General features: G+C 38.5%; 1 protein-coding gene across 7 annotated transcripts in view; it reads right to left on the bottom strand.

The window, feature by feature from the left end:
- The window catches only part of RALYL (RALY RNA binding protein like), a 418,321-nt gene that overhangs the window by 75,222 nt on the left and 315,755 nt on the right, over positions 1-27,344 (bottom strand). For all 7 annotated transcript variants that reach the window (XM_075415928.1, XM_075415927.1, XM_075415929.1 and 4 more), the window contains one exon: positions 7,421-7,496. In XM_075415928.1, coding sequence (XP_075272043.1) covers positions 7,421-7,496 — 76 coding nt within the window. The remainder of the gene's footprint in view (positions 1-7,420; positions 7,497-27,344) is intronic.

A 27,344-nucleotide genomic window follows, 5' to 3' on the forward strand; every position in this document is an offset into this window, starting at 1 on the left:
CAGCTGTGCAAAGGGGATGTGGTGAGTCTGTCCTGAGGCAAGGCAAGACACAGAGAGTGTGTGCACAGCTGCTCTGCTCTGCCTGGCCCAGGGCTCGGGCCCACTCCTGGAGCACCTGAGGATGGAGCCATTAGTAACCTCCAGAGTTAAGAACTAGAAGAAACTCGCCCTGTTTTAATAACCCCAGCAAAGTCATCCAAAACTGAGAAAAAGCTTTCAAACCACATATGTAACACCTCACATAACACAGTGGTGGACTGAAATGAACAATAGATAGTCAAAATATTCTCTTATGATCATAGAATCATAGAATGGTTTGGGTCTGAAGGAACCTTAGAGATCACCTAGTTCCAACCCACCTGACATGGGCAGGGACACCTTCCACTGGACTAGGTTGCTCAAAGCCCCATCCAACCTGGCCTTGAACACTTCCAGGGAGGGGGAAGCAACAGCTTATCTGCGCAACCTGTTCCTATGCCTCGCCATCCTCATGGTGAATTATTTGTTCCTTATATCTAACCTAAACCTATCCTCTTTCAGCTTGAAGACATTAACCCTTGTCCTATCACTATAAGCCCTTGTAAAAAGTCCCTCTCTGGCTTTCTTGTAGGGCACCTTCAGGTACTGGAAGGCTGCTATTAGTTTTCCCCACAGCCTTCTTTTCTGCAGGCTGAACAGCCCCAACTCTCTCAGCCGTTCCTCACAGGAGAGGTGTTTCACCCCTCTGATCAATTTTGTGGCTCTCCTCTGGGGCGGCTCCAACAGGTCCATATCTCTCCTGTGCTGAGGGCATCAGAGCTGTTGAGACTCCAGCTGAGGTCTCACGAGAGCGGAGCAGAGCACAAAATGATGTAAAGAAACAGAATACTGTTCCATCCGAGTATTTGTGGTTGATTCTACTTTTGTATGTTAGGACATAAACCCAGAGGAATAAAAACAGTAAATGGACTTTCGTATGCTGACACAGAACTGCTTTAGTGAAATACTGATCAAAACACCACTAAATTAAGAAGACAAAGTGTGATCCTTTATTTTACCAGAACAATACTCCCCAAAACTGCTTTTACACATTTGTGTCAGCGTCTTTAATCTTCACCTTGTGTTTCAAAGATATGAAGATTAGCCAGTAAAATTAACTCCTGCTTGAAGCTAGACCCAAATGATAAGATGTAAAATAATTTTAAGATGCAGATTTGTCAGACATTTGGTTTTCTGTAGCAGTGCTGTGCTAAAATAGGAAATTTCCAACAATTTTGGACCTTCTGGGATTTAGGTCTCCTCTCACACGCTGAACAGCAATGCAAATCCCGAGGAATGCTGCTTGAGCTAAGAGTTATGGTTGATTTAAGCTGATTCCTGACCACGACCCTAAGCATATCTGTATTTGGTCAATGAGTACGCTTACAGTTAATAATATGTTTGGCAGCTTTCTGAAGCAAAGCATAAATCTTCCTGTTCTCCAGGTATTTTTAAAGCCTAATTCAAAATGGAAGTTCTTTCATTATGGATGAAGTGGTCTCCCAACAGTACTGACCCACTCCCACAGCACTCTAACTTCATCCCTGCAGGCCTAGACAGTGTCTCTATATACCTCCCAGGTCACCTGTTGCTATTTCCATCTTTTCACGTCTCCTTTTTTATGGTCTTTTTTTTTCCAGGAGTTCCTTGTTCATCTGTGTAGGCCACCTGCTACCTTTGCTTTATTACTTATTCATTAGGATGAACCATTCTGGAACTTGAAGGAGGTGATCCCTGGAAATCAGAGCTCTCTCTGGACAGTGTCCCATGGGATTATTACAAGCAGTGCAAGAGTGCTCTCTATCAGTCAAGGTTTGTGATCAATGAGATCTTCAGATAGTAGGAATTTGGGTATTAAATTACATTTAAGAGAGAAGAAGAAGAAATGGTGACTAGCAAAACTGTTTGCTGACTTCATTAGGCCTGTGATGCCTTTTAAATTCTCTGTATCACTTTTAATTGTGGCCTTTTTTTCTGTGTACTGTACCAGGAATGCTAACATCAAAAAGATGTGAAAAGAAGAATTGTAAGTGAAATAATAAACTGAAGAACAAGGAATAGTCTGGATATGTGAAGGACTGCATGTATATGTCAAAGAAGAAAGGATATAAGCTTATCCGTCTTGAATCTAGTTACTCCTATAGCTGAAAAAAATTGATATGTCTCACATTTAAGTTCATGCTAAAGTTCAGATGGGTGAGTTTAAATGAGATTATTACCACACACATTATACAACTGTAAAGGATTAAAAAAATAGTGTAGATCTTGAACTGAGGCATGACCAACTATTCTTATACAATTTCAGACTTGGACACTTAAGCAAATTATGTAGGTATAAAACATCATAGAATGTTGATTGCTTTGTATTAATTACTCATGTGCATATCAAGTTATAAATGTGGTGCAGGTTTCTCTTCAGAGACGCAAAGTACTTTGAATGAGTTTGAAGCCTCAAGCACTTCACAATAAATGAAATCATGCAACCCTGTGTAGCACTCCTGCTTGCTTACCTTAAGACTGTTCTTAAATGTGTCTCAAATATCCAAAAATACTCTTTAAAAGTCTGTAACAAAGGAGACTGTACAAACAATAGTTAACCTTAATGCTATGTTGTAGATAGTCACTGTTTTTCCAGCCCATTGGATGTCTACCTTAAAATAGCTTCTTCTAGCCAGGTTTGCTGAACATGCTTATGAAAACACCATGTGACAAGTGTCAAAGCTTGTTTAAATGACCATGTAGCACATCTACTGTTTCCTCTTTATGCACTAAATTGGCTGTCTCGTCAGAGAAGGAAATTATATTTCTTCAACATAATTCGCTCCCGATAATTCTGTGATGGTTTTTTTACCATTTTATTATCCTCTAGGTATTGATGAATTGATTGTGTAATGATTTGTTCTAGTATATTTCTGGGAATCAAAGCTGGGCTGACCTGATAATTTTCTGGACCATCCTCTTCTTAAAAATAGGTATAATGCCTGCCCATACCCACTGGTTTTCTACCTTATGTGACCTCCATAAGTTTTTTAAAAAAATCACTGATTGTCCACACACAGAGTCAGCTAGTCCTTTAAGCACTCTAGGGTGAATCTCATCATACCATGTACACTGAGTTCACTTCTTAAAATGCTGGTTAGCCAATTCTTATACTCCATACCCTCTGGTTAAAACAGATTTTCTTAAACAGCTGGTCAATTCACCTCTTTTGCTAAGGGGTGAGCTAAAGCAAAAAGAGGTTTGCTAAAGCAGAAGAAGCCTTTTCTCTGTCATCTACTGTGTGCTCTCCTTTCCTGATAAGTAACAGCGGTAGACAAAAGCAAAGGAAGTTATGCTAATGAGAATCTCTATGTTGCGCTTATGCAATCCATTTGTTGCCTGTGAATAATACTTAATAAAGCTGCATTTTTTGCAACTTCCTTAGTATGTGATTAATGTCCTCAAGCTGCGTCAGGGGAGGTTTAGATTGGACATTAGGAAAAATTACTTTACTGAAAGAGTGGTCAGGCATTGGAACAGGCTGCCCAGATAAGTGGTTGAGTCACCATCACTGAGATGTTCAAAAAACTTGTAGATATTGCACTTCGGGACACGGTTTATCAGGCATGATGGTATTGGGTTGATGGTTGGACTTTATAATCTTAGAGGTCTTTTCCAACCTTAATGATTCTATGATTCTGTGATTCTGCGATTCTGTATTATTATGTGCCTCAGCCTTTCTGACTCCCTACTAGATGACTCCGCTGTTCTTTTCTACTTTCTCCCAGTCATAGTGTTTTGATTCTACATTTTGTACAAATTCTTTTCACTTTTCAGGATGTTAAAGAAACTTATTGCTGCCATATTATTCCTTTATTATATTTCTTCTCCTTCAGGAGAGTTTTCTGTTCTACTGTAAGCACAGTTGATGCAAGATTTTCTGCACTCCTTTGGTGCCTAAAATTTCTTTCCAAGATATTCTACTTGCCAGCTCTCTGAGCTCATTGAAGTCTGTCCTTTCTGAAATCCATTATCCTATGTCTACTGCTCTCAGTCCTACCTTTTCACAGTGAATATTTTGTGATAACTAAATTTTCAATCAATGCCTCTCTTAGTTAAAAATCAAATCTAAAGTAACCACTTGGCTCTTTACTTACTCCATGTTGTGGGTTGACTCTGGCCAGCAGCTAAGCACACGCACAATCACTGTCTCTCTCCTCTAACCGTTGTCCCCCATTGAGATTGAGGAGATAATAGTAAGGGCAAAAGAGAAAAAAATCTTATGGGTTGAGATAAATGCAGTATAATAAGGGAAGGAAGGAGGGAAAAAACCCAAGTCATGCAAAGGCAATTACTTTCCACCTCCATAAGGACCCCAGGCATTCTCCAAGCAACAGTTACTTTGGAAGGAAAAACCTCGTCAATTTTTATTTATGAGCATTATGTTATATGATATAGAATATCCCTTTGGCCAATTTGGGTCAGATATCTCAGCTGTATTCCTTCCCAAGGTATTGCCCACTCCCAGCCTATTATTGGGAAGGCAACACAAGAAAAAGAGAAAACCTTGAGGCTTTGCAAACACTTCAGCGACAGCTAAAACATTGATATGTTTTAGTAATAAGTCCAAAACACAGCACCACATGGGATCCTATGAAGAAAGTTAACTCCATGCCAGCCAGACCCAGTACAATGTTTTGAAATAACTGAATGTGCTCAACAAGTTAAAAGCTTTATAAGCCGTTGATCTCCTCACACATTATTATGCTAACAGATACTGAGATCATGAAAGTTCTCCTTTACCATCAGATAAAGGCTTCTGTTAGTTTATTAGAAAAGCCTCTCATAATCTTCTAGATAAATAGTCTTTACTAGATCTGTGAAAGGACACAACCTGAGATCTTTTTTCTCTTTAAACTTTTCCCAGAACTTTCCATAGGTCTCTCTCTTGTCCTTGTCTTGTCTGTAGAACAAGTATTTATCAGAAACCGTTCAGAAACTCAGAGGGTGAAGTGCATAGAAATTCCAGAAATCACAGAACATCTTCAGAAATCTTTTGAAATACTGACACAGGGACAGAGTAAACTATGGCTACCAGTAACATCTACAGAACTTAGCAGCTTGCAGTTGAGAGTAATGATAAAACAGATGTTGTCTTCTCCAAAAATCATAGTCCTATCACTTCAGTTAAGGGCAGCTATATGATAGAACTAGAGATTACTATTGCGTAGTGTGGATTCCTGGCTGGACGAGAGGGGACATAGCTTGGAGCGTTGAGCAACCCAGGTTCCGATCCGGAGGTGAGCCTTGGGAGCGGCTGACACGGAACCCTGCTGGGAAGGCAGAGCGACGAGCTCGGGACACTGGAGCAGGGGGAACGTCACCGTTTCCTGCCACACTGTCACTTCCTTCCTGCCATGTTGTTGTTTCCTGCCACAGTACTGTTTTCACATCGAGATGCAGCTCTGCACCAATCACGAGTTGCAGTAGTTTTGCCTATATATGGATTAGGGGTTTAACCATTCAGATGCTGTAATAGTTTTGCTAGATAAACCTTTTTTTTGCTGACTAATAAAGGTGAACGATCATACTCATATTGGGGTCACATCGTTACAACGGATCCGTAACCCACGCCAACAGCATAGCATGCAGGCTCAGATCTAAAATGCTCCTTCCTGTCTCATTCTGAGATCCCACCCTTGAATTTCCATCTGAAGCTTTCAGACCAGACCAGGCTTGAAAAAGTCCTGCTCAAGCATGTCTGATTTCACAGCTGAACTGTTCTCAAAGCCAGTCTATCCGCATTTCAGCCACAGTAGAAATCAGCCCTGACTCGTTTCACGTGTCTGGAGCATAAATTCTGTAGCACTTTTATGAGAAGTGAGGTTTATTGAGCAGAAATGTGTGTGTGCATGTCTGTCTGTCAATTCCCCTAACAATCTAGCATGCTTCACTGAGCTTAACTGACTTGGAAAAAGAGGTGGGGGTTTCTTCAGGTTTGTACAAGCTGCATGAAAAAAGGCAACTGGGAATAGGGAAAAGACACTATGAATGTCCTGAACACTTGAGTCAGAAATCCAGTCTTGTTAGATGCTTGTTCTCACCCTTGACACACAAATCTATGAGAAAGTAGTTCTGTTGCTCTGAAATTGCTAGTTCTTTCACCAAATCCTGCAAATAAAATGTCACAAGAATGAGGCCATAGCCAAGAAATAAAATATAAGGATTAAAATTGAAATAGTACTCATGTTAAAAAAAAGAACAACAAAAAATAGTGATTGTAATACTGGAGACATTAATAAACACTTCACAAATCATTACATAGATCTTTTTATCAGTAGGTTTAGCGAAACACAGGTTTATAATTTTATTGTACTTCTTTATAATTATGTTAAACATTACACTTTTATATGGACCTGAAGTCTGCTTCACTTCGCCTGCACTTACGCTTTCATGTCAGAAAAAGTAAAAATGAGATGTGGAAGGAAAATTAAATTACAGTGCATAAACAAATAAATAAACAAATTTTTAATGCAACACATTTAAATTCGAAGTTTGGACACCAGAGTGAGAACTTGGGTAGGATCTTACAGCACTTAACATTTACCAAGCAGAATGCCAGTGGCTTTAGCATCCCTGGAACAAAACCTGTACAAGCTGACTGCATTCGGCTACTTCATCTTAAAGGAGTGTCACTGTCAAAAATCTTTTCAAATAGCTTTTTAGTATAGTAGCACTCTATGCGTAATACCTCTTATGGTTTAAAACAGCAGCCCCTTCCTTTGGATTGTTCTTACATTGGCAGGTAACATCCGTGGTGTGAATACTGAGAAGACAAAGACCCACTTTTTGACCTCAGTGTAATGTAAAGTATTTTCACTAAGCAATAAAATTCTGGTCTGACTTATTTAGTATTATCTGTTCTTCTGAATGCCTGTATTATCATTTAAATATCCCAAGTATTTTATTTTTTTGCAGTAAACAGAAACTCTGGTGTTTGTTTCCAACCAAAAGAGAAGCATTATGTGCATATTGTGATCCTTGCATCTAAGTAGCATTCAAGAATTTTGTTTGCTGGGTTTAGTCCTATCTGGCATAAATTAATTTTTAAGGCAGGTATCATATGGAGAGTCTTTATCTCAGGAATTTAGAACATTTTGCTCGGGAATGACTCTATAGATACACATAATATGAGACACTACAATGCTGGCTGTTTTACTCACATTCAGAACCTTTCAGTGTATACAGGAACTTGATTATATTTTGTACAAACATTAAAGAGTGAATGGAAAAAAGTTCCTTTGTCTCATTCATGGGCTACACAGTAAAGTTAATAGATATATTTGAAAAAAAGCATTTTAGGATACCATATTTTTTCTAATAAAAATTGAATTGTTCTGAGGTAAGATGAAATTGCGCTCACCTGTAAAGTGCTGAAAGTGGCCGCTTGTTGCCAGGTTTTGGTCTGTATGGTTTTGGTTCTCCAGCCATGTTGATATCTGAAAGCAAATATTTGATATTTGTAAGCCAAATGTCTGGAAGTCAGAGTGAGTTTGCAAAAGCAAGTTCAAGACACTGAAAATGAGGAATAGACAGTAAAAATGGACGGCATACCTAAAACACCTGTCTAGTTTTTACCACTTCTGAACTGATGCTTTAAAACTTTCCTAAAAATTCTTACTGTAATGCATGAGGATTTTAGGCAAATATTAACAGAAATGGTTACCAATTATTGGTTACAGAAATGACATTTTTTAAATGTACTTAAGTTTCCGCTCATGAAGCTGAAGACAATAATGTATTTCTGTTACAGAAGGAGACTTGAATGGTAGCTTAGATGTACAAACATAGACAAACTATGATGTCAAGTCAAATTCTGTTGTGGAGGGCTATAATGGTTCTGAAGAGTTCCCCTTTAGGATCTAGAGAAATGCACACTGCTCTCTAACTGCCACTTCACTATCCATTGAAAAAGAGACTTTTCAAAAGCAAATAAGAGAGTATCTATTTCCTACCCCAAATACATTCTACTTTTTTTTTGGTTCTGAGCATGGAAACACCCTGGATTTAAGAACTGTATGGAGAAAATCTATCTTAGGAAAGTACTTATATTTCTCAACAACACCAGAAATCTTGTGCACACTTTTAAAAAGTTTACTTACATTATGCCTGTGTATTTATCCTTGAAATTTAAGAATATGTGAAACTTATATAGACATTAGTCATACTGGTTCTTGAATTACTCTCTTCTTTTGGATCATACTCAAAGACATACTAGCAAATACATGTGTCCACCATTTTGATTGCTTATAAGAGTTACCCATGGAGAAAGAAGCACAGACCATTGCATGGAGAACACCTTGCTTGAGCTTAGGAAACTGTCCATATGAACACAAACCTATATTAAAAGGTCCCACCAATTGTATGTTGCAAAGCAAACATTGCAAAAAATCACATGGATAAAATAAAACTTCTGACTAGGAAACAAATTCCCTGCAATCTGTGTGATGCTACAGCTAAATCTCTGCTCAGTTTCACTCATATACAAGAGCAATATTCAACAAAATCATCAGAGTTATTACAGCATAAAATTGCTGTGACAGAACAAAGTATCCCATTTACCGTGGAATCACCTGGTGATCCAGACTTTCAAGGAAGCACATGTTCTTGGTAAAGTCTATTTTTAACCCAAAATTGAGTGTAGTGGAGGGAAAAGAGAAGTAGAAAGCTGAGGTGTAGAATGAAGCATCACTGCCCAGCACAGAGATGCTGAAAGCCCAGGCATTTTTATTTAAGCTGTTCTTGACCTCAAAAGCTGCAGTAAAAGCCTGAGACATACTGGTGGATAGTTTTAATTCACACAAAGTGTGAAAAATAATCCATCTGACTTTCTTGAACAATCAGAAACATGGAAAATATGTGTCCTTCAGATTTTTTCACAGAAAAGATTTTCCATTGGAAATTTCATGCTTCAAGCATTAAAAAGAATTTTAAACATATTTTCCATTTAAAATTGACATTTTGAGCTAAAACAACATTAATTTAAAATTATAAAAGGTCCTGAAATGAAAAGTATTTGCGTAGAACTATTTCATATAAAACATAGTTTTTGGTCAAATTTTCTCAATATAAAGCATTTTGGAATTAAATCTGATTGAAATTACTTTTGTAGAAGCTGTATTACTCTTAAATCACAGTTTTCATTAAATTTCTTGTTTTACTTATCTCTGTGAAGTTGGATGAATATCAGAGACAGTTTTCATACCTCTTTGAAATACTTTCCTGTCCTTAATTTTAAGCAAGTGCTTTATTAAACAAGTATTAATCTTCCTCTTCCATGGTCGTTAAAAATTCAGCTATGATTCCCTTATTTAAAGAGATAGAAATTCTATTAATGTTGACCCAACAAAGTAAACATCGAACATTTCTGAAAGCCACTGAGGAGTTTTGATAGTTGTGCTGCGTTTCCATTGGCTCTCGGAAATAACAGAACTGGAACAGAATTTTTATCCTGTGACCTTTACAATAATTAGACCTTTCTGTGCTATTTTAATATGTGAGCTTTAAGGTCATTGACTGTACTGCTTTTCATCGTCTCCTACTACAACTAGGTCATATTTTTAGGAAAAAAAGTAGACTTATAATCTGTTCTTGGGAAATATCTGAGGCTATGGTTTTCATCTTCACATATTTTTCATGTCTCATCTGCTTCTCTTTCAGAGCTACAGCCCAGGTCACTGTTCTTAGGTATATAAACACTAAAGGACTTTAAAAACTTTTTCACATCCTTCTGGGACAGATCAGTACTATCTTGATGATTATTCTCATAGAGCTACATTTGCAGCTCTACAACACCTACTTTAAACAAAGACGAGTAGTGTAGAAGACTAAGGGCTCTTTGTTATGTGTTCCTTTTGTTTTAATCAAATACTGTCTGAAGGTAACGCTGTAAGAAAACACAGCTGTAGGCTGTTCAGAATCAGTTAAGAGTTTCTTGCACTTAAATAAATCTCTAAATGTACTAGCAGAAAACAGTGAACTGTTATATAGACAGTAATAGCCAGAATTTCTCTTTAACACAGGAAATACTTCATAGAAAAGATGTGCACATGGGGCTTTTCTGTTAATATGAAAGTGATTGAATAGCTCTGCAACTCCCTAAGCACCTTGTAGTAAGAATGGATGTAGGAAATGGTTTGAAAACTTGGAACAGATTTTCACCCCATTATTTTTCAGCACTATCTACTCTAACCTCAATTTTCTAACTAAGATTAGAAGTGAACTTGTCAACATTTCACAGGATAGATTATTTCTAGCCCAACTGGAAGTCTTGAGAGATAACTTGTTCTCTTGCTTCATACATCATTAGATTCACAGCAGACATTTACATCTCCTAGGTCATAAACTGTGTGTCATATAAATTTGTTGACTGCAGCACAGAGATTTACCCGTGCTAATGATTCCACCCCAAGGAATGCAGAGAGGTATCACTCCTTATTCTGTAAGATTAGCTACTGCACTTGTACATTAATATGAACCAGACAACTTGACAAAGGACACAGACATTCACATTGCTTCTATGTGGAAAGGGAGCAGTCCAGGGACTCTCACATCATTTGCTCCGATCACATACTATAAAAGTTCAGTTAGACATCAACATTAAGATAAATTCAACACTGAATCTCAAAATATTAAGGAATCACTATAGGAAAATGACTGTGCAGAAAACAGCACATTGTAATGCAACAGCCTGCTTTCTCTGTGCTTTCAGAATCAAATGAAATTACTTTCTTTATTAAAAGAAATGCATCTTTAGTTCTGTCTTTTCCTGTTAGCACAGCAGAGCTTAGCTAAGGTATGAGATCTGGATTTCATTCCAGGTTGTGTCATCAGTAGAATGTATCTAAATTCAAATATAATATTTTTATTTCTAATTAATACTGAAAAGTGCATAGCAATTAACGAGAAAAAAATTATGCAAAAAAAAAGAATATGCAAACTATTTAGAGAGAGCAGTGATTGTATTCAGTGGCTACACAAATTTGTCTGAAAGAGTAGCTCAACACAGCATGGTCTACCTTTCTCCTATCACCATTTCCTACCACTGCCTGGCTACTTCCTCTAGGCTGTATAGTAATGACCAAGGAGACTCTGGTGCATGAAGCTCCCGTTTTTGAAGAGGCAGTATCAGCTAGCCTTGAGGTTTTGCTCATAGTTTCGCTGCCAACACAACCGAGAATCTGGTCCTGAAGACAGCAGTTGCCTTTAAACAATCTTTGTAAGTGTAAACAATGATACCTAAAGAGAATTCATACCCTAGAAGTATTTCAGTACTTCTCAGTAACCTGCCCTTCAGATTCTTTAAAAAGTTTTATTGAAAAAAAACAATACAAACAACAAAACCAAAGCAAATCAGCCATTCTGGTTCACAGAAATAAATGCCATATACTTGAAGCTTCAACAGGCACTAGCTCAACCCACAAAAACTGGGACCTCGAGGCTTTCTGCTGCAAATCCAGGACCTATGTCTCAGGCTACATCTATACTATATAGATAGTGTTCTTCCCAGCCATTAGTACTCAGTTATCTCTTGTATTAAATTGTTGGAGTGGTCCCTCGCATGACTTTTAGCTGCACTTAACAAGTACTCTCCCATGCGATTTCTAAACATAGATAAAGAACTGATGTGAGCTAGGGACCATTGCAAAGTGGCATTTTATTTGTGGCCACTCTGCTTTGCAGTGTAAGACTGAGTGAAAGAAAATATTTCCAAGTACCTATGATTAAGTATTACTGAGGTGGTCTCTGAGGAAGTCAGAAAGACTCGGAAGCAGGACCTAGAGCTAAGAGAGCTCTAAGGGCCTCTGCAGCTCAACAGCTAATTCTCTAAGACATGTTTCATCAGATGATCCATTCATGACCACTCATTGTCGTGAATGATTGCAGGAAATGAGACATTCCTTGAAAAATCTCACAGTTGCTTGACTTAAAATCTTGGATGAAAAAGGGTGTAATTTTACACTTCCAGACCATCTCTGCTTTAGACTAACATTTAATGGAAGAAATGGTAATATAAAATTAGTGTACAATGAAAGAATTCACATGATGAATGTATAATTTATATCAAGATAGAGATATTGATATAAGAAGATCAGGATGTGTTTTCTCCATTTAGAGACGACCCAAAGTATATAGGACAGAAGAGGAAGACCAAAAAGAAGATGCATTTTAGAGAAAGCCTCTAGTCATGTCATGTATAGCATAAATGAACATCAGCAAAGCTAAGGCTAATCTATCTTCTATACTCTTCCATCTACCAGTCCTATAAATCTCTTTGCTGTGTACTAAAGGAATTTTAATGAAGTCATATGACATTTTTTACATCATAGACTTCATTTTTTCTTTATGTATTACATTAAATGCACGTCTTCTTCCTTTTCCCCATCTCTAGCACTGAAATGTGAAAAAAATTGGAGAGGAAAGAACAGCTCTCAGTTCTGTTCAGTTCTGTGTCCAAATTGCACATCTGTAAAGAAGAAACTTCCCAGAAAATTAAGCACAAACTCAAATTAACTTTCAAGGCTAGTAAAATATTAAATGAAGGTCTCGGTCACACATTTTTCTTTTCCATAATGGTATTAAAAATAATTTGCTTGTGCTCCTCTCAGCTGCATTTGGATTTTCTCTTAGCATTGAAGTAATTGGAAGCCTTTTTTTGTACACAGATGACAGCTATTGTTAATGCTTCATACAAAAAGACCTGCTTGTTGAATAGTATACAAAATCGCTTTGTTCAACCATCTCTTCTTTCATTAAATACTGCTAAAATGAAATGAGGCTGTAGGATTATATAAGCTACCATGCTTAACAACATTCAGTAAAAGAAGTGTCAGGTGCTGTCTTGCTGGAAAGTCTCTTTCTGTTCTGCAGGGAACTGGGTTGGTGTGAGGACAGGCAGCAGCTAGAAGGGGAAATCCTGTCCTGTCTACACACCCGTCACAATCCGTTCCTTCAGGGTGCTGGAAACAATGGTCTCTCCCTTAGTTGCTGAATGGATGCCGATGTGCTTCACAACTTACACAGAGCATTGGCCTGCCTTGGTTTTTGCCTGCTTGCTGTCATCCCTGCACCTCCCACTTCAAGTAATGGCACTGGGCAGACCTTCCTGGCCCTTTTGGGTGTGTGACCGTCAGTGGTCCACAGCCTGCTCATCCTGCCAGGGGAAGGAGAGAAAGCTAATTTTGTGGCTTCTTGAAGACTGCCCGTGGATTCTACTGTGATTATAGAGGCTGTGGTCAAGACCTCCCAAACTGCTTCTCTGCTGGCACTTGAATCCCTGCAGATCACTCTGGGAGAAGGCTGGAGTACTGGGCTGCAGGGGAAGGGACACTATGGAGTAAAGGGCATGTTTTGTGAAGTGCTTCCTGTGGGAAGGAAGCCCTGTTGGTGCCCCCTCAGCACTGGACTTGTGGGTTCCTTTATGGGGAAAATTCACACTCCTTTTTTGCAGGTGCAAGAGGTTCAGACTCAGCTACACAGGACTGCGTGGCCACAGCCATTTGCCTTCAGACCAGCTGGTAAGAGCTGCGGGAGCTTGGGTGTTAACTGTGGAAACCCCTAGTTCAGTGTGTGCCCTGGCAGCCATAAAGCTAGCTGTCATACGAGCACTTCACCCACCAGAGCCAAACTATAGGTGCAGGCAAGGGTAGTCCTCCTTTAAGTAGATCCTTTAAATTTAATCGAGTTTTCAACTGCTATGTTTCCCACCCAGAGAACAAGATATCTACTTGATAAGTACTTTTTAACACATGGATTGGCTAATTCTGCACATGCAGAGGACTGGCATTGCCACAACAACATAGGAACCCAATAGAAAAGTACATCAGGTGCTTTCTGCTCCCTTCAGGAAAAGAAGGCAAATGTTTTAATGTAATTTCACCTATTCAAAAAAAAAAAAAAAAAAAAAGATCAAGCAGGGACTCAGGAGTGGTAAATACACCAGAAGGCTGTGATGCCATTCAGCTTGACCTCGACAGGCTGGAAAATAGGGCAGAGAGGAACCTGATGAGGTTCAAAAAGGGCAAGTGCAGGGTCCTGCACCTGGGGAGGAACAACCCCATGCATCAGTACAGGCTTGGGGTGGACCTGCTGGAGAGCAGCTCTGTGGAGAGGGACCTGGGTGTCCTGGTGGACGACAGGTTAACCATGAGCCAGCAGTGTGCCCTGGCTGCAAGAAAGCTAATGGGATCCTGGGATGCATTAGGAGGAGTGTGGCCAGTAGGTCGAGGGAGGTTCTCCCTCCCCTCTACACTGCCCTAGTGAGGCCCCATCTGGAGTACTGTGTCCAGTTCTGGGCTCCCCACTTCAAGAAAGATGAGGAGCTACTGGAGAGAGTCCAGCGGAGGGCTACCAGGATGGTGAGAGGACTGGAGCATCTCTCCTATGAGGAAAGGCTGAGGGAGCTGGGCTTGTTCAGCCTGAAGAAGAGAAGGCTGCAAGGGGACCTAATAAATGTTTATAAATATCTAAAGGGTGGGTGTCAGGAGGATGGGGCCAAACTCTTTTCAGTGGTGCCCAGCGACAGGACAAGGGGCAATGGGCACAAACTGAAGAATAGAAAGTTCCGTCTGAACATGAGGAAGAACTTCCTTCTGAGGGTGACGGAGCACTGGAACAGGCTGCCCAGGGAGGTGGTGGAGTCTCGTTCTCTGGAGATATTCAAGACCCACCTGGACAAGGTCCTGTGTAATCTGCTGTAGGCAACCATGCTTTGGCAGGGGGGTTGGACTAGATGACCCACAGAGGTCCCTACCATTCTGTGATTCTGTGATTCTGTGACCCTTATATGATTCCAATCCCTGCTCGCACTGTACTTTCTCGTTGCTGCTGTTAATGGGAAACAGAACTGGTCCTTGAGTTACAAAATTTTTCAGACAGAGGTGTGTGAGGAGCGCCTTTTTTTGCCTTCTCTTGATCACAGTAAAGATGCTATTTAGAAAAAGAAAATAGAGCACCTATCTTCTTTCAGATCAAGAACAGTCATTACAGGGCAGCAGCCAACAAACTCTCTGCTGCTTTTCTCTGGTAACAAAAGATAGTCATTACCATGAGACTCAGACAAAGCTTAATCTTGACTTGATGTCTGAGTTTCTTAGCAGTGCAATTAGCCTCAAGTGGCAACAGTAAACAGTGTAGTGGGGATACAGTATGAAAGGCCTCATCTACCTCTTTCAGATTTCAGTATTATTTATCCTAGTGAACATGCCCTGAACCTCTAATTTTCAACTCTCCTCAAAATACAGTGTATTTTTTAATCTCTTCTAATACTTGGCTCCTTTCTCTGCACCATAGCCTTCTATCTAACTCTCCTACTAATGTTAGCTTCATGCTCCAAGCAATAGTTTTTCATGACAGTTGAAATCTGTAGTGTACAAAAGAGTTCACTACCCCGATTGCCCCAATCCCTTTTTCTTTCTTACTATTCTTCCTGCAGATGGTCAACTTTACTAAAGCAAACACGAACGAGTATTTTTCCTAAAGCAACCATCAGAAAAACAATATTGTGCCAAAAATTACCCACGTTCTTTTGTCTGCATTTGTTAACCATATTTCTTGGACATTCCAACAAATTTGTTTACGTTTAAGTGCATTTCCCCATAATTTTGATAAGTGAACATTCCCAAGGTTTTCTGGGTGGCACAATGGCTTCCACAGAAATGCTTACCGATGTGTAGCTCATTCTGCATGTCACAGCAGCCCTGGGGTCTGTCCTGGCTTGGGCAGGAGGCCCCAGAAGCCCCAGGAGCATGGGGCAGAGGCAGCAGGCGATGGCGTGGGGCAGAGGCTGTGGATGGACACCTTCAAGGTTCTTTTAGGTGGGACGGCAAAGTGTGTGTCTTAGAGGTTGGCTACTGTACCTGCTTCTGCCCCTGGGGTTTGTTGGCATAACAGGTAGGTACACTTTTGGTGCTGTGAATTTTGCTGTCAAAACCTTCAAATGTAGGTATGACCTTGAGGGTATTCCCCTAGGCTAGAGGCTTTCATCCAAGCTGACAACAGACCAGAGAGGAATCACGCTGTGGATTTCACTGAGTCTTGAAAAATAATGTCCATGGATCACAGGAGGCTGGCGAGGAAGGGAGGAATGGACCTCTGCAGTCCCAAGTGCGCTTCCACCACTTTCCACTACTATTCCTCTCCAAAACACACCTGATTTTATCCTCATTCTTTGTCCTTAAATCCTTCCACTGTTCTTCACTGTTCTTCTTTTTGCAGTGATCTAAGGTTTCATCTTGGCCTCATCTCACTTCAACACCCCCCTGCCCCAAACAACGGCTCTCGACTACTTCCAGCTATTCAATTCTCCTTTCTATACACCCTCTTTCTTCCCATGATCTCAGGCTTATCTGGATTAGGGCATCTATACATGATGTTCTTTTCAAGCTCCAAACACACTTCGGAGTTGCATAGCACAAGTCTTACCACATTTCCCTTGAGATACAGTAATTTCTTCAGTGCCAGATTTATGAAAATTTGTGTCCCAAATTATAGACTCATAGAATCAAAGAATGGTTTGGGTTGGAAGACACCTTTAAAAATCATGTAGTCCAGCCTTCCTGCCATGGACAGGAACAACTTTCACCAGACTAGGTTGCTCAAAGTCCCCTCCAACCTGACTGCAAACACTTCCAATGATGGGGCATCCACAACTTCTCTGGGCAACATGGTCCAGTGTCTCACCACCCTCATTGTAAACATTTTTTTCCATATATCCAATATATCACATATTAGGGTTCTGAAAATTTTTATCTTTGCAGCACAACAGTTGTAAAACATACAATGGACAACTACAGAATTAGCTCATATATTTTCATGTAAAATTTTTAAATATTGCCTTAATATTATCACAGTTTTAGTATTATAAAATAATATAGCAGTAATATAAAATATGATGCCCTGTGGCACTCTCTAACCTGAAGTCTACCATTTTTCTTAACAGGTCAGGGTTGTGTTGAACAAAATGACAGCAGAAGTGGATATAATTCCACTGAAATTTGGCACATGGGAGGAAACATTATTGTAGAGGTGACTGATTTACAAAAAAATTATATGCCACATCCAATATTTCCAGATTAGCAAGGCTTAGGTTCTAGCTATGTACTAACTCTCTTTCATTGCATTGAGTGAAGTTCCCCAGCAGATTCAATTTGACAATCAAACTGCAACAGCATAGAAGCCTATTGCAAAAGCAGGACATATAGTAATCAGAAATACTGACAAGCTTCAAAATGAATGATACGCAGTGCTGTTTTATTCAGGTCTCTGGCATTTCTGCAAGGAAAGTATAAAAATAGTTGATAGGCATAGAGAAAATGCAATGTCTTGCCAGACTGGAGGTTCATATGTTGTAGTTTTCTGCTGCCAGCTGCGCCACATGCTTTGGAAGGAGACACAAGAACCTCAAATTAGTTAGAAACAAGATTATTTTCCCTGCATTCTCTTATTCTCCACCTAAAATGTGAAGTAGTTTAGGATTACTTTAAGTCCTAAAATATGATGTTTTATCTTTCCTCCTATACTGATTTTGTTAGTACCTAACTGGTACTAACTAGAACTGGAAATCACTACAATTTCACATAGCCTTGTTAATTACCTAAATGATCAATCACTCTGTTATTCTTACTAATATACCACATTGGTGTGTTTTTTTTAACCAAAACATATATTTCTCAACAAGAAATGAGCTCTGTTTTTCGCCTTATAATCCCCCCACCCTTCATCCCCTCAAACCTTTTTCAACCACCATTCATTTTACCCATTAGTAATGACCAAAATCACAGAAGTCATGTCAGAAACCTTTTCTCTAAACATAAAACATCATCCTTCTCTCTGCATATTATTGGGTGTTTGCTGTTTATTTCTGTACATTTATGTTTGGTCTTGCATGCAGATGTACTTTATATGCTGCTTTAGAGGTTCTCTCGCAAGTGGTTTAAGGAGTACTACATATTATTAACAACATTAATTTGCATATATCATGAATCAGTAACAGCAAACATTGTAATGGGTTGCTAAATGTCACGTCAGGAAATAAAGTAATTTTGAAACTCATTACACTGAGTCTGAGTATCACAGGTACTACTACCAAAACCACCAGCTGACATATTCCAGTTCAATTTTAAAAAAGTATAAGTATAAATTACCATGCATGTTAATACACAGTGCTAGTGAAGCTCTTAAATTGGTTATTCGTCACCTTCTTACATTACCTGGAACCACATTCTTCTATGCTTCCCATGCTTCTATGTTCTGTCTACACTAGCTTTGCTATAAAAAACAATAGATTTCTATGACCCACAAAGAAAATATGTTATTTTGACTCAGAGACTACAGGAACCAAGAATTCCTCCACTGTAAGTTAATTCTTTTCCCCAGAAATTTGCAGGACTATGAGATTTCCAATTTATTTCTTCAGAATGTGATTATTTTGAGAAAGCACACATAAACATGCAGCACAAATGTTTGTAAAAAGGCCTTGGAAACTAATCTCTACTGCAGTTGACATAAGAAATATATAGAACTAGGCAAGACAATAAACACCTATTGTACATTCTTCTCCTTGAAGGCTTTTTAGGCTCATATCAGATTCCTGTAAGGAGTACAGATTCCTTATTTTTGCGTTGAATCTTATTGGAAGCCATAATGCTTCTTCTGCAAGTTGATAATGAATTTAAACAGACACAACTCCCACCCTACCCCTCCAAGATTAAAATTTTCACCCAGGTTGCTAACCCCTATACAAGGTTCCTGCATTTTCCTTTTCCTTCATATATTTGTACATTTATGTTTGCATGTGAAAATATTCACAATAGAAACATATATTTTCATTGGAACAATTTTTGTTAAGTTTTCAAGTCATCTTTATCACATAGTTTCTGAAAACAGAAGGTTGCAAAGGAACACTAAGGGATATTGAATTCCTTAATCTGGAGTTAAGTTATTGCCGTTTAAGTGGGCGCTGGAGTCAACTGCTTTAATATAGCAAATAAAACATTCCTTAGTCTCAGAAATGTCATACCTGAAACTGTTATCTGTCATTATTGCTAAGGGAAGACCTACCTTAAACCTCAGTACCTGCAGCTTTCAGAATTGTTACGTTCTTTCTTTCTTTTTCTTATTTTTTCTTTCCTTTTTTTTTTTTCCGAGTACAGTGAGAAATTCCGGTTGCTGATCAAATGAAACAGCTCTCCAAACTCACCTGGAAACATTAATCTTCTGGACATACTGTGTAAACCACTAATCTCATGCCTGTCATTTAAAATGAAGAAGAGAGTACAAGGAAAGATGCAGGTAGGCTTTTAAAACCTTAGCATTGTTATTTTAATTCACTTTAAGTCTAGAAGAAGATTCCTGAATATTGCATTACAACAAATAAAAATGGCTGGAGAAAAACACTGGGCTGAATGATGCCTCTGAATAAAAATAAATGATTCAACACAACATTGCTTCAGCACACCGTCTCCTAATCTTTCGCTTCCTTATGTTCAGCTCCTTATCAGACACTGCTGTTAATATCATGACATACTTTTTGCTTGACAGCAGAGCCAGAGATATAACTAAACCCTCAAAATGTTTATGCTGGCCTGATACACATTGGTCCAACAGTCTACATCTAGCTGTCCATGCCTTCACTCTGCTGTAACCTCAACCTTACCATCCTTTCTCATAATGCCTGATACTACTTATCAATCTTAAAAGCATTTATGATTCTATATTTAAAAAGATTTGTACCTACACCCCAAGCAATTAGGACAGAATAGAAAAGAAGTGCTCATGTAAGAAAGGAGATGACTTTGGATGAGAGATTCAAAGGCTCTCAGTGTTAGTGTAACCTTCCATTTAAGTCTGCAGTAAAATCAGAGTTAGGTCATTGTTGTACGTTTCACTCTTCAATTATACATTATATAATAACCAGAAGACTTATCTTTTTTTTATTTTTTTAACTTACTGTTGTGGAATCTAGTGAACTCCAATAAGAGGAAGAACACTGTGGCCTTTTATGCTTGCCTCTTGCTCATTTGCATGGTCAATGTCAACCTGAGCTGCTTTATTTTAGGGAAAAGGAAACAGTACATCCAGCAACAATGCTTCCCAGGGATTCAGGATGTCATGGCCTGTAATGGAGATGTTCCAAAAGTGACAATGGGAAATTCCAGCTGATTGTGTGGTGTTTGCAGCTGTATTAATGGAAAAAGTGTCCTACAGAGAATGGCTGTGTGCATGAGCGCATGGCATTGCGTTATCTGTACTGTCCAGTCTGTGTGCTGCTTGCAGGACTGCATTGCTGTCTTCGCAGCAGTTACTCTGCATTCCCAGCTCATTTTCCTTTTATACAGTGGCCCACAAAGAAATGAGCATAACATTGGGAAACAATAAATTATAGTAAATGTGTGCATTACTTCATTTTTTGCCATTCACTAGGATACTGAGTCACCACCATAATGGCTCAAGGATCAATAATGACAATTAACCCTTCTAGTGTGCACATTGTGTTTTTTATTTTGGTGTTATGCCCCAGAGCCTTTTTTTTTTTTCGTACTTTAAAGAGTTCGAAAGGCTGAGATCAATAGAAAAAAATCATGAACCATAACATGGAAATGCTGCTCAGCTTCATTTCATAGAAATAGATGCCGGCTAAGATCAAGCACCAGTTACCCACCAGAAACCCAGTGCTCACTTCAAGATATTCCCAAGTTCTGATGTGGAAGGGGTGCATCACTATTCAGAATGTGTGATGGACTATCTCCAAGGGAAAACAAAATCCACTTGCAGATAATAGTGGCTCAGTTTTGGGTTCAACAGGTTCTTCAGGATACGCTACCCCTGGGTGACACATACTGACAAAGACAGTTGTGATGGATGGTGCACAGCATGTTTTTTTTCTGCTAGGATGCCAGCCAAAACTAAAATGGTATTGCTGCCATGGCAGAACAACAAGCGAGGTCAGGCGCAGTAGGGATTAGTATTGTTGTTGACATAAACTTCAGCTGTCAGAGAGGGATACAGGCTGTTGTATAGTAGATGGGGAACAGGAGGGCAAGTGAATTAAGACCAGCCCATTAAGAATATAAATATTCCATTCAGGTCTCATAATGTTCATGTATTGGGTACATCCTGCTTGAGTTCTGCCTTTCTCTGTACCTCTGATTGCTTCACAGGCAGCTCACATAGAAGTCTGTGGGCTGCCTGTGAAAAATTTTCTGGCATGTGTGACAGCGCATTACAGCTGTGCGGATGCAGAAATTATCTAGCATGGCACAGACATCCCCTAGGACTCTAAGGATGAAACTGAGGTCTTGATTTTCACAGGGGAGTATGATCAAGTATTATGGTGCATGTGTGTAATCTTGCATTTGCAAACACCTGAATGTATTTTTCATGCATTATCAAGAGAACTAACTGTTGGAGCATTTGCATATGAAAAGCCTCTCCCATACACAGATTGTGAAGTTCCAAGTTTTTTCTAATTTAGGAAAGGTTCTAGCTATCACTTCTTTAGCTGAATTCAATTTTATTTAATTCTTTTTAAATTAAGAGAAAAAGCAAAAAAAAGTGATCAGTGTACAAAAACCGTATATCACTGGAAAAATTACCATGTTAGAGATGTAAATATACTTAATGTACCAATATATCGTAAATATTAATGTTTTAAATTTGAAATCTGTATTTAGCAAAATTTTGCAGTTTTACAGAATGCAGTATCTGCAGAATAGTATGGGAGCTTTCACTAGTCTTTGATTTCACTGGTTCTACTGAAAGATAAGTAAGAACATATATTCTGATATAGGAAGGTATTGGGAGAGAAGTGAATCATAGTTCTTTTGCTCATATAATCACTTCTATAGTTTGGACATTGACATCCCAGCAATTAAAGGGTTCTATCCAAAGGTCAAATACAAATGAAATTTGTGTGTCCCAGGAAATACACCTTGGCACCAATTTTTAAAATTTAATCTAACTTAAATATTTTTTTAAATAAAATTATAATTTCTCTTATTCTGCTCTTTACTTGGTACATTAATGTTTACTCACCCAATAACTTATTTCAGTGGCTACTATTTTATCCAGCAAGAGAAATCATAAAAGAAACTTGCAGAGTTAAATCCCTGTACAGTGAACGGAGGCAGGAAGTTAAAGATCCACACTTCTGTCAGACAGGCAATGGAGAAGACATAGCACAGCTAACCTGTGGGTAGCTTAGTCAAAAGACTGTATTTTTGAAAGAATTCCTGCAGTCATTAATCTAAGTAGCAATTTATGTGCCAGTATTAAAAAAAAAACCCAAACAACAAAACAAAACAGATCTACAGAACCAGCTGTATTTTGAGAAGAGCTCAGCTTTTATTTACTTTCAAAATTCAGCTGGTTTTCCCCTGCTTTCTCTTATACACATACCTGCAAAAGTCAGCATACTTCATTCCCTTTTTTATTCCCAAGAACAGGACTCGCTATATGCCAATCAGTTCTGGAAAATCGGTCTATTCTTAGCAAGCTACTTAAAAGCCAAGCTTTCTTACAGGTAATCAGTATTGTGAAGACTGAACATGTTTGGTAGAGTGTCTTGGAAACAGCTGTATCCAAGGCTATCGGAAGTAAGGCGGTATTGGGCCATGAGCTTTCATTTTTATTGTGCCACCTGGAAATAAATGGTGCCTCCTTGGTACGCACGGGACTCCACCTTTCCTACCCCGCATCCATTTTGGTGCGCAAACACTTGAGCCACAGGGATGTCCAGCAGGTCAGCCCAGAAGAAGCCACCCTTTCTCCTGGGCTCACGTACACCGCCATGGTGTCCACTGCATCCAGCAGTATCATGCCGTGTTACAGCAGGGAATAGCACACTGGGGAAGTGTCTGTGTGTCCGCAAAGCTAGGAACATTTCATGTAGGTTTCTCCAATGCTAACTGAAATATTGACTTCTTGGCATTATCACTGCAGGACATGGTTCTGTAGAAAACAGTATTTTACTCACACATCAACAACAGCAGCAGCTTCCTTTTCCTGAAATGGGCACACCTGTGTTACAATCCAAACCCAAGATATGAAACGTTAAGCTGGTTTAAACTGTAGCATGAGAGCTGTCTCTCTACAACTAGGCTGTAAATTTGTCAAAACTAAAAATACTTTTAGCAATGCCGTAGTTTCTATTCGTCCCAATGGTTTCACCCACTGAGCAACCAAAAACTAAGATCTATAATTTAATTTGTTAAGTATACACATCTCTAAACTAATTACTCCAAAAGACAAATTGCCAAGCCACTAAAAAACAGTAAAAAATCTCCAACCCAACCAAACCACCATTCTGTCTTTTCCTTTGCTCTCTTCTTTGTGGCTCCATATGAAACTGGAAAAGAATTGGCAAAAATTTGATGATTACAAATAAAATTCATTACCGTGCCCATCATTGTATGATAGCACAGATAAGGCCAACACAGGTTTGTGAAAATTCAAGGTGGCTTTTGTCCCTGGTGTGCATCTGCAATGAGCCTGTGCTACCACATGGGAGCTGGGTAATCCAAACCGTAATAGGAAGAAAGCCGACTAGCCAAGGGTGCTGTCTTAGCTCAACTTCCAGTCAGCACTGGGAATGAGAAGGTGTCACAGATTAAAGCATGACAGGGGTCTTTTTCTGCATTCCTTTCCTACCATTAGCTCAGTGTAACTATAAACATTAGGCATTATCAGCTTTGGAGCAGTCAGTGTCTGTAAAATATACAGCCAGCTTCAGAAAAATGCAGTTACTAAGAAGAACTTAGCTGTAAGGAAGATTCACTACAAGAGAATCGGTTCTGTTTTAACCAAAACCAGGACAGAAGGACATCTGTGGACCTGCTCCGACTGTCCATTTCTGAACCTCATGGCTCCTCCATTCAGTTCTCTGCAATATATGAAAGGAGTAATAGGGCTTTATTCCTACAACCACGTCTGAGCACTTGACTGTCTTAATGTATTTTTTGCTTTTGTATTTAGGTTCTCTCACAGCAAGGGAGACAGAGCCAGAAACCAGATTTTCTTTCTTTCAGCTATAACTCCACTGAGAGGAAATAGATTATTGCTGCTACTTGAATTCTTTTTTGATTATAGAATCATGCAATCATAGAATCATTTAGGTTGGAAAAGAACTTCAAGATCATCGAGTCCAATGATAACTGAGAATAGATTTCAGAAAAAAAGTCAATTCTGTGAACACTTTGGAAAGAAAATGGCAATTGGGATTAGGAGTATAATAAATAACAATGAGGAGTCCATCTTTTTACAGAGTTTCTTTAAATTTCTTATATAGATATAATTTCTTGAAACAGCTTTTTACTCTCTCTGCCATTTTAACTAGGAACCGAAGTAAGAGTTTGTTACCTTTCTTCTGGGAAGGTGCTGAAGAAAAGATCACTGCAGTTTAATGCTTGTCTTTATTTGGATATCAAGTCTCTTAACAAGTGACATATATGAGTCTTCTTGACATTTTGAGAGAAATTAGAAACAATTTATTAAACAGAAGACCTTGTGAACAGGAGGTTAAAAAGGAAAAGCAGGGATCGCTGGCTTATTCTTTCCCTTCTAAACATGAGCAGTCTGTTGCTGACAGTAATTATTTTCCTCATCTTAACACCACTGGTCTCTAAATTCTATCCTGAACATACTTTTACTTTATTTGTAACTTTAGATAATAAATGTTACCATGGCGACTGAAGGACAGAGTCTTCCCAAATGGCACACTGAAACTAGCAGAAATCCAAAATTACAGGTGTGCATTTGAGAAATCACAGATATTAATACTGCAAGAGGTAAGTGGAAACTCTATTTGGCATATGAAGTGTGGGCAGTGGAGCACGTAATTTTGTTATACTGGAAACAGAATTATTTCAAAAGAAAAAAACTGGTTCTTCATTTATTTCTAATATCTAAAACACTAGTATCTACAAAATTGAAATTTAGCTAAGAGAGTTTTGCTATTGCTTGGTTTTGTCAAGTTTAGGCATTAATTCTTGTGTTAACACTTCTGCTTAAATAAACAGTAATCAACTAAAGGATGACTGTGTGTAGGGTTGTAAAACTGACATAGGGTTAAGAATTTTGTTGTTTTAACTAACAAGAAAGAGGAAAAACACCCACCATATTGGTAACAAGATCTAAAAGCTGTAATGGTGGTGGGAACAGACAGAGGCAGTCAAGAGACAGAGGCAGTTCAAGTGCAAACTCATCTACCCTACTCTATGCACAAGATAAAAAAAATGACAAAAATTATCCTATAAACTTTGCTCAAAGGTCCACATTTAGCTAATCTTACATGATCTAAAATATTATCCTTCATTAACTTTAAAATCACCTTTCTGTGCTTTTCACATTTGTAGTCTTATGAATCATTTCAATAAACCAAATTGTGAGTACTATGCTAAATCAGAAAATACGACTAATTACACCTATACACTACAATGATTATCTGTTTCTACCTTCTCAGCAGTGGAGGCAAGTAATGTATCAGGAAGAAAGGAAAATACAGTAAGTTATCATATATTCCCTAGAAACTCCATAACAGCAAACAGGAAGGAGCAGTAAACAATCACAGAGGATGAGAAGTAGAACAAGAAGAAAGGAAGGAATAAAACAGAAATATTTTTTTATTGAGCTATATCCAACTGCTCAAGTATAGGGGCTATGAATAGCCAAGACAACCTCATGCTGTGATAAACTGCCATTTCCTCCCAACACCCTACAAGAAATCATCAACAACACAGATACAGAAAGCATGTTTTAATTTGTCAACAAGTGTTAAAGCGTGGATTTTGCAACTCTGAGCTGAATGATCAGTAATACAATGTACTTGACCAGTGTCACTTTTTTCTAAATATTGCCTTGTCACACTTGGACACTACACCCAGTCCTGTCAGTCGGACTTACATCACATTCAGGCTGAGCTCTGGGCATGTTTCTCCTGACTGCACGGATGCCCCTTGTGCTATGATTTAGCACATTTACTAGCTGATCTCCTTTTAGTGTCCTGCAAGATAAAGCCACTGACATGCAAAAACCAAACATGACTTGTGTTCTCATAAGACAAATGTCACAGATTATATATTGCTCTGTAATCTTCTGACAGTAAGTGAATAATTACTTAGTGAAATCTTGGATATGTCACTACTGAAGATACTAAGATTTCAAAGTAGTTTCATAAATATATCAAATAATTGCATATTTTACTTTGTACATAACAATTATAAGATATAAATTGCTATCTGGACCTGTGTTTTTTTTTTTCAATTTTACTTGAAAAATCTTTACATGTTAATTAATTTTCTCATGCTTAGTACCTGCCTTAGTGCATATTTCACTGGTTATGAATGTAGCAGATTTATGTCTATCTCTGATTCCTATTCAATATAAAGAAAAACAGTGTTAAGATGATATAGGAAAATCATGTCTCTTGTTTCTCTGAAAACAGGTTCATCACAGTGAACACTTACCTTCATCTGTCACCAATAAGACCACCAGCAAAGTACGTAAGTTTGGAATAAAGAAGTGCTCTGGCTATTTTTGAAAGAATTTATAATTTCTAAAAAATAAGGTCACAGTACATAAAATAGGAAGTTTTGACAAGGAAGCAAGGGAAGGCTGGACCTAATCAGTCTTTGCGGGGATATTTAATTAAAGAGATGACAACTGATCTTCTACAGAGGGCAGAGGATACCCAGATACATTTAAGATACCTTAGATCAGCTGTAACATGGTTGTAATGTTGACACTACCTTGACTGAGAGGATGATAATTCTTTTGTGTGTTTACCATACAAGGTGAAGCTGAGTGAGAAGGAAATTGGAATGAGAAAAATAAAACAAGAAATAGGGCATAGCACATGCAAACTCAAAGACCGTGGTTTCGACAGACCTCCTGAATCAGAGGAAAAGAAGTTGTGATCCTACTTGGTAAAGGGATTATTTACTTTTTCCAAAAAATGCAAATAGAATCAACTGATCTTAGCAATAACAATTTAAAAACAGGTGTCTTATTTATACCACTTATTTTATCTTAACTTGTTTTTTAATCTCTGCATCCCTGAATTCCTGACCATAGCTGTGGAATTAGGCAATTTTGCGCATGTTGCCAGAAACCGTCTCTCTCAGGAAAGAAGGAGCCAACAGACTTGGACAGTCAAGACTGTCCTTATAAAAGGCTTTGACTAGTGAGTTCTCTTCTCTAGTATGTATTGCTTGCATATTCTGTTAACAGCAGAAATTAATGTCAGAGTATAAATAACAAGTTTAAAGGATCCAAACTGTCATTTATTGCTAAAA

The sequence above is a fragment of the Opisthocomus hoazin genome, chromosome 3 (genome assembly GCF_030867145.1).
Source record: "Opisthocomus hoazin isolate bOpiHoa1 chromosome 3, bOpiHoa1.hap1, whole genome shotgun sequence".
Taxonomy (NCBI): domain Eukaryota; kingdom Metazoa; phylum Chordata; class Aves; order Opisthocomiformes; family Opisthocomidae; genus Opisthocomus; species Opisthocomus hoazin.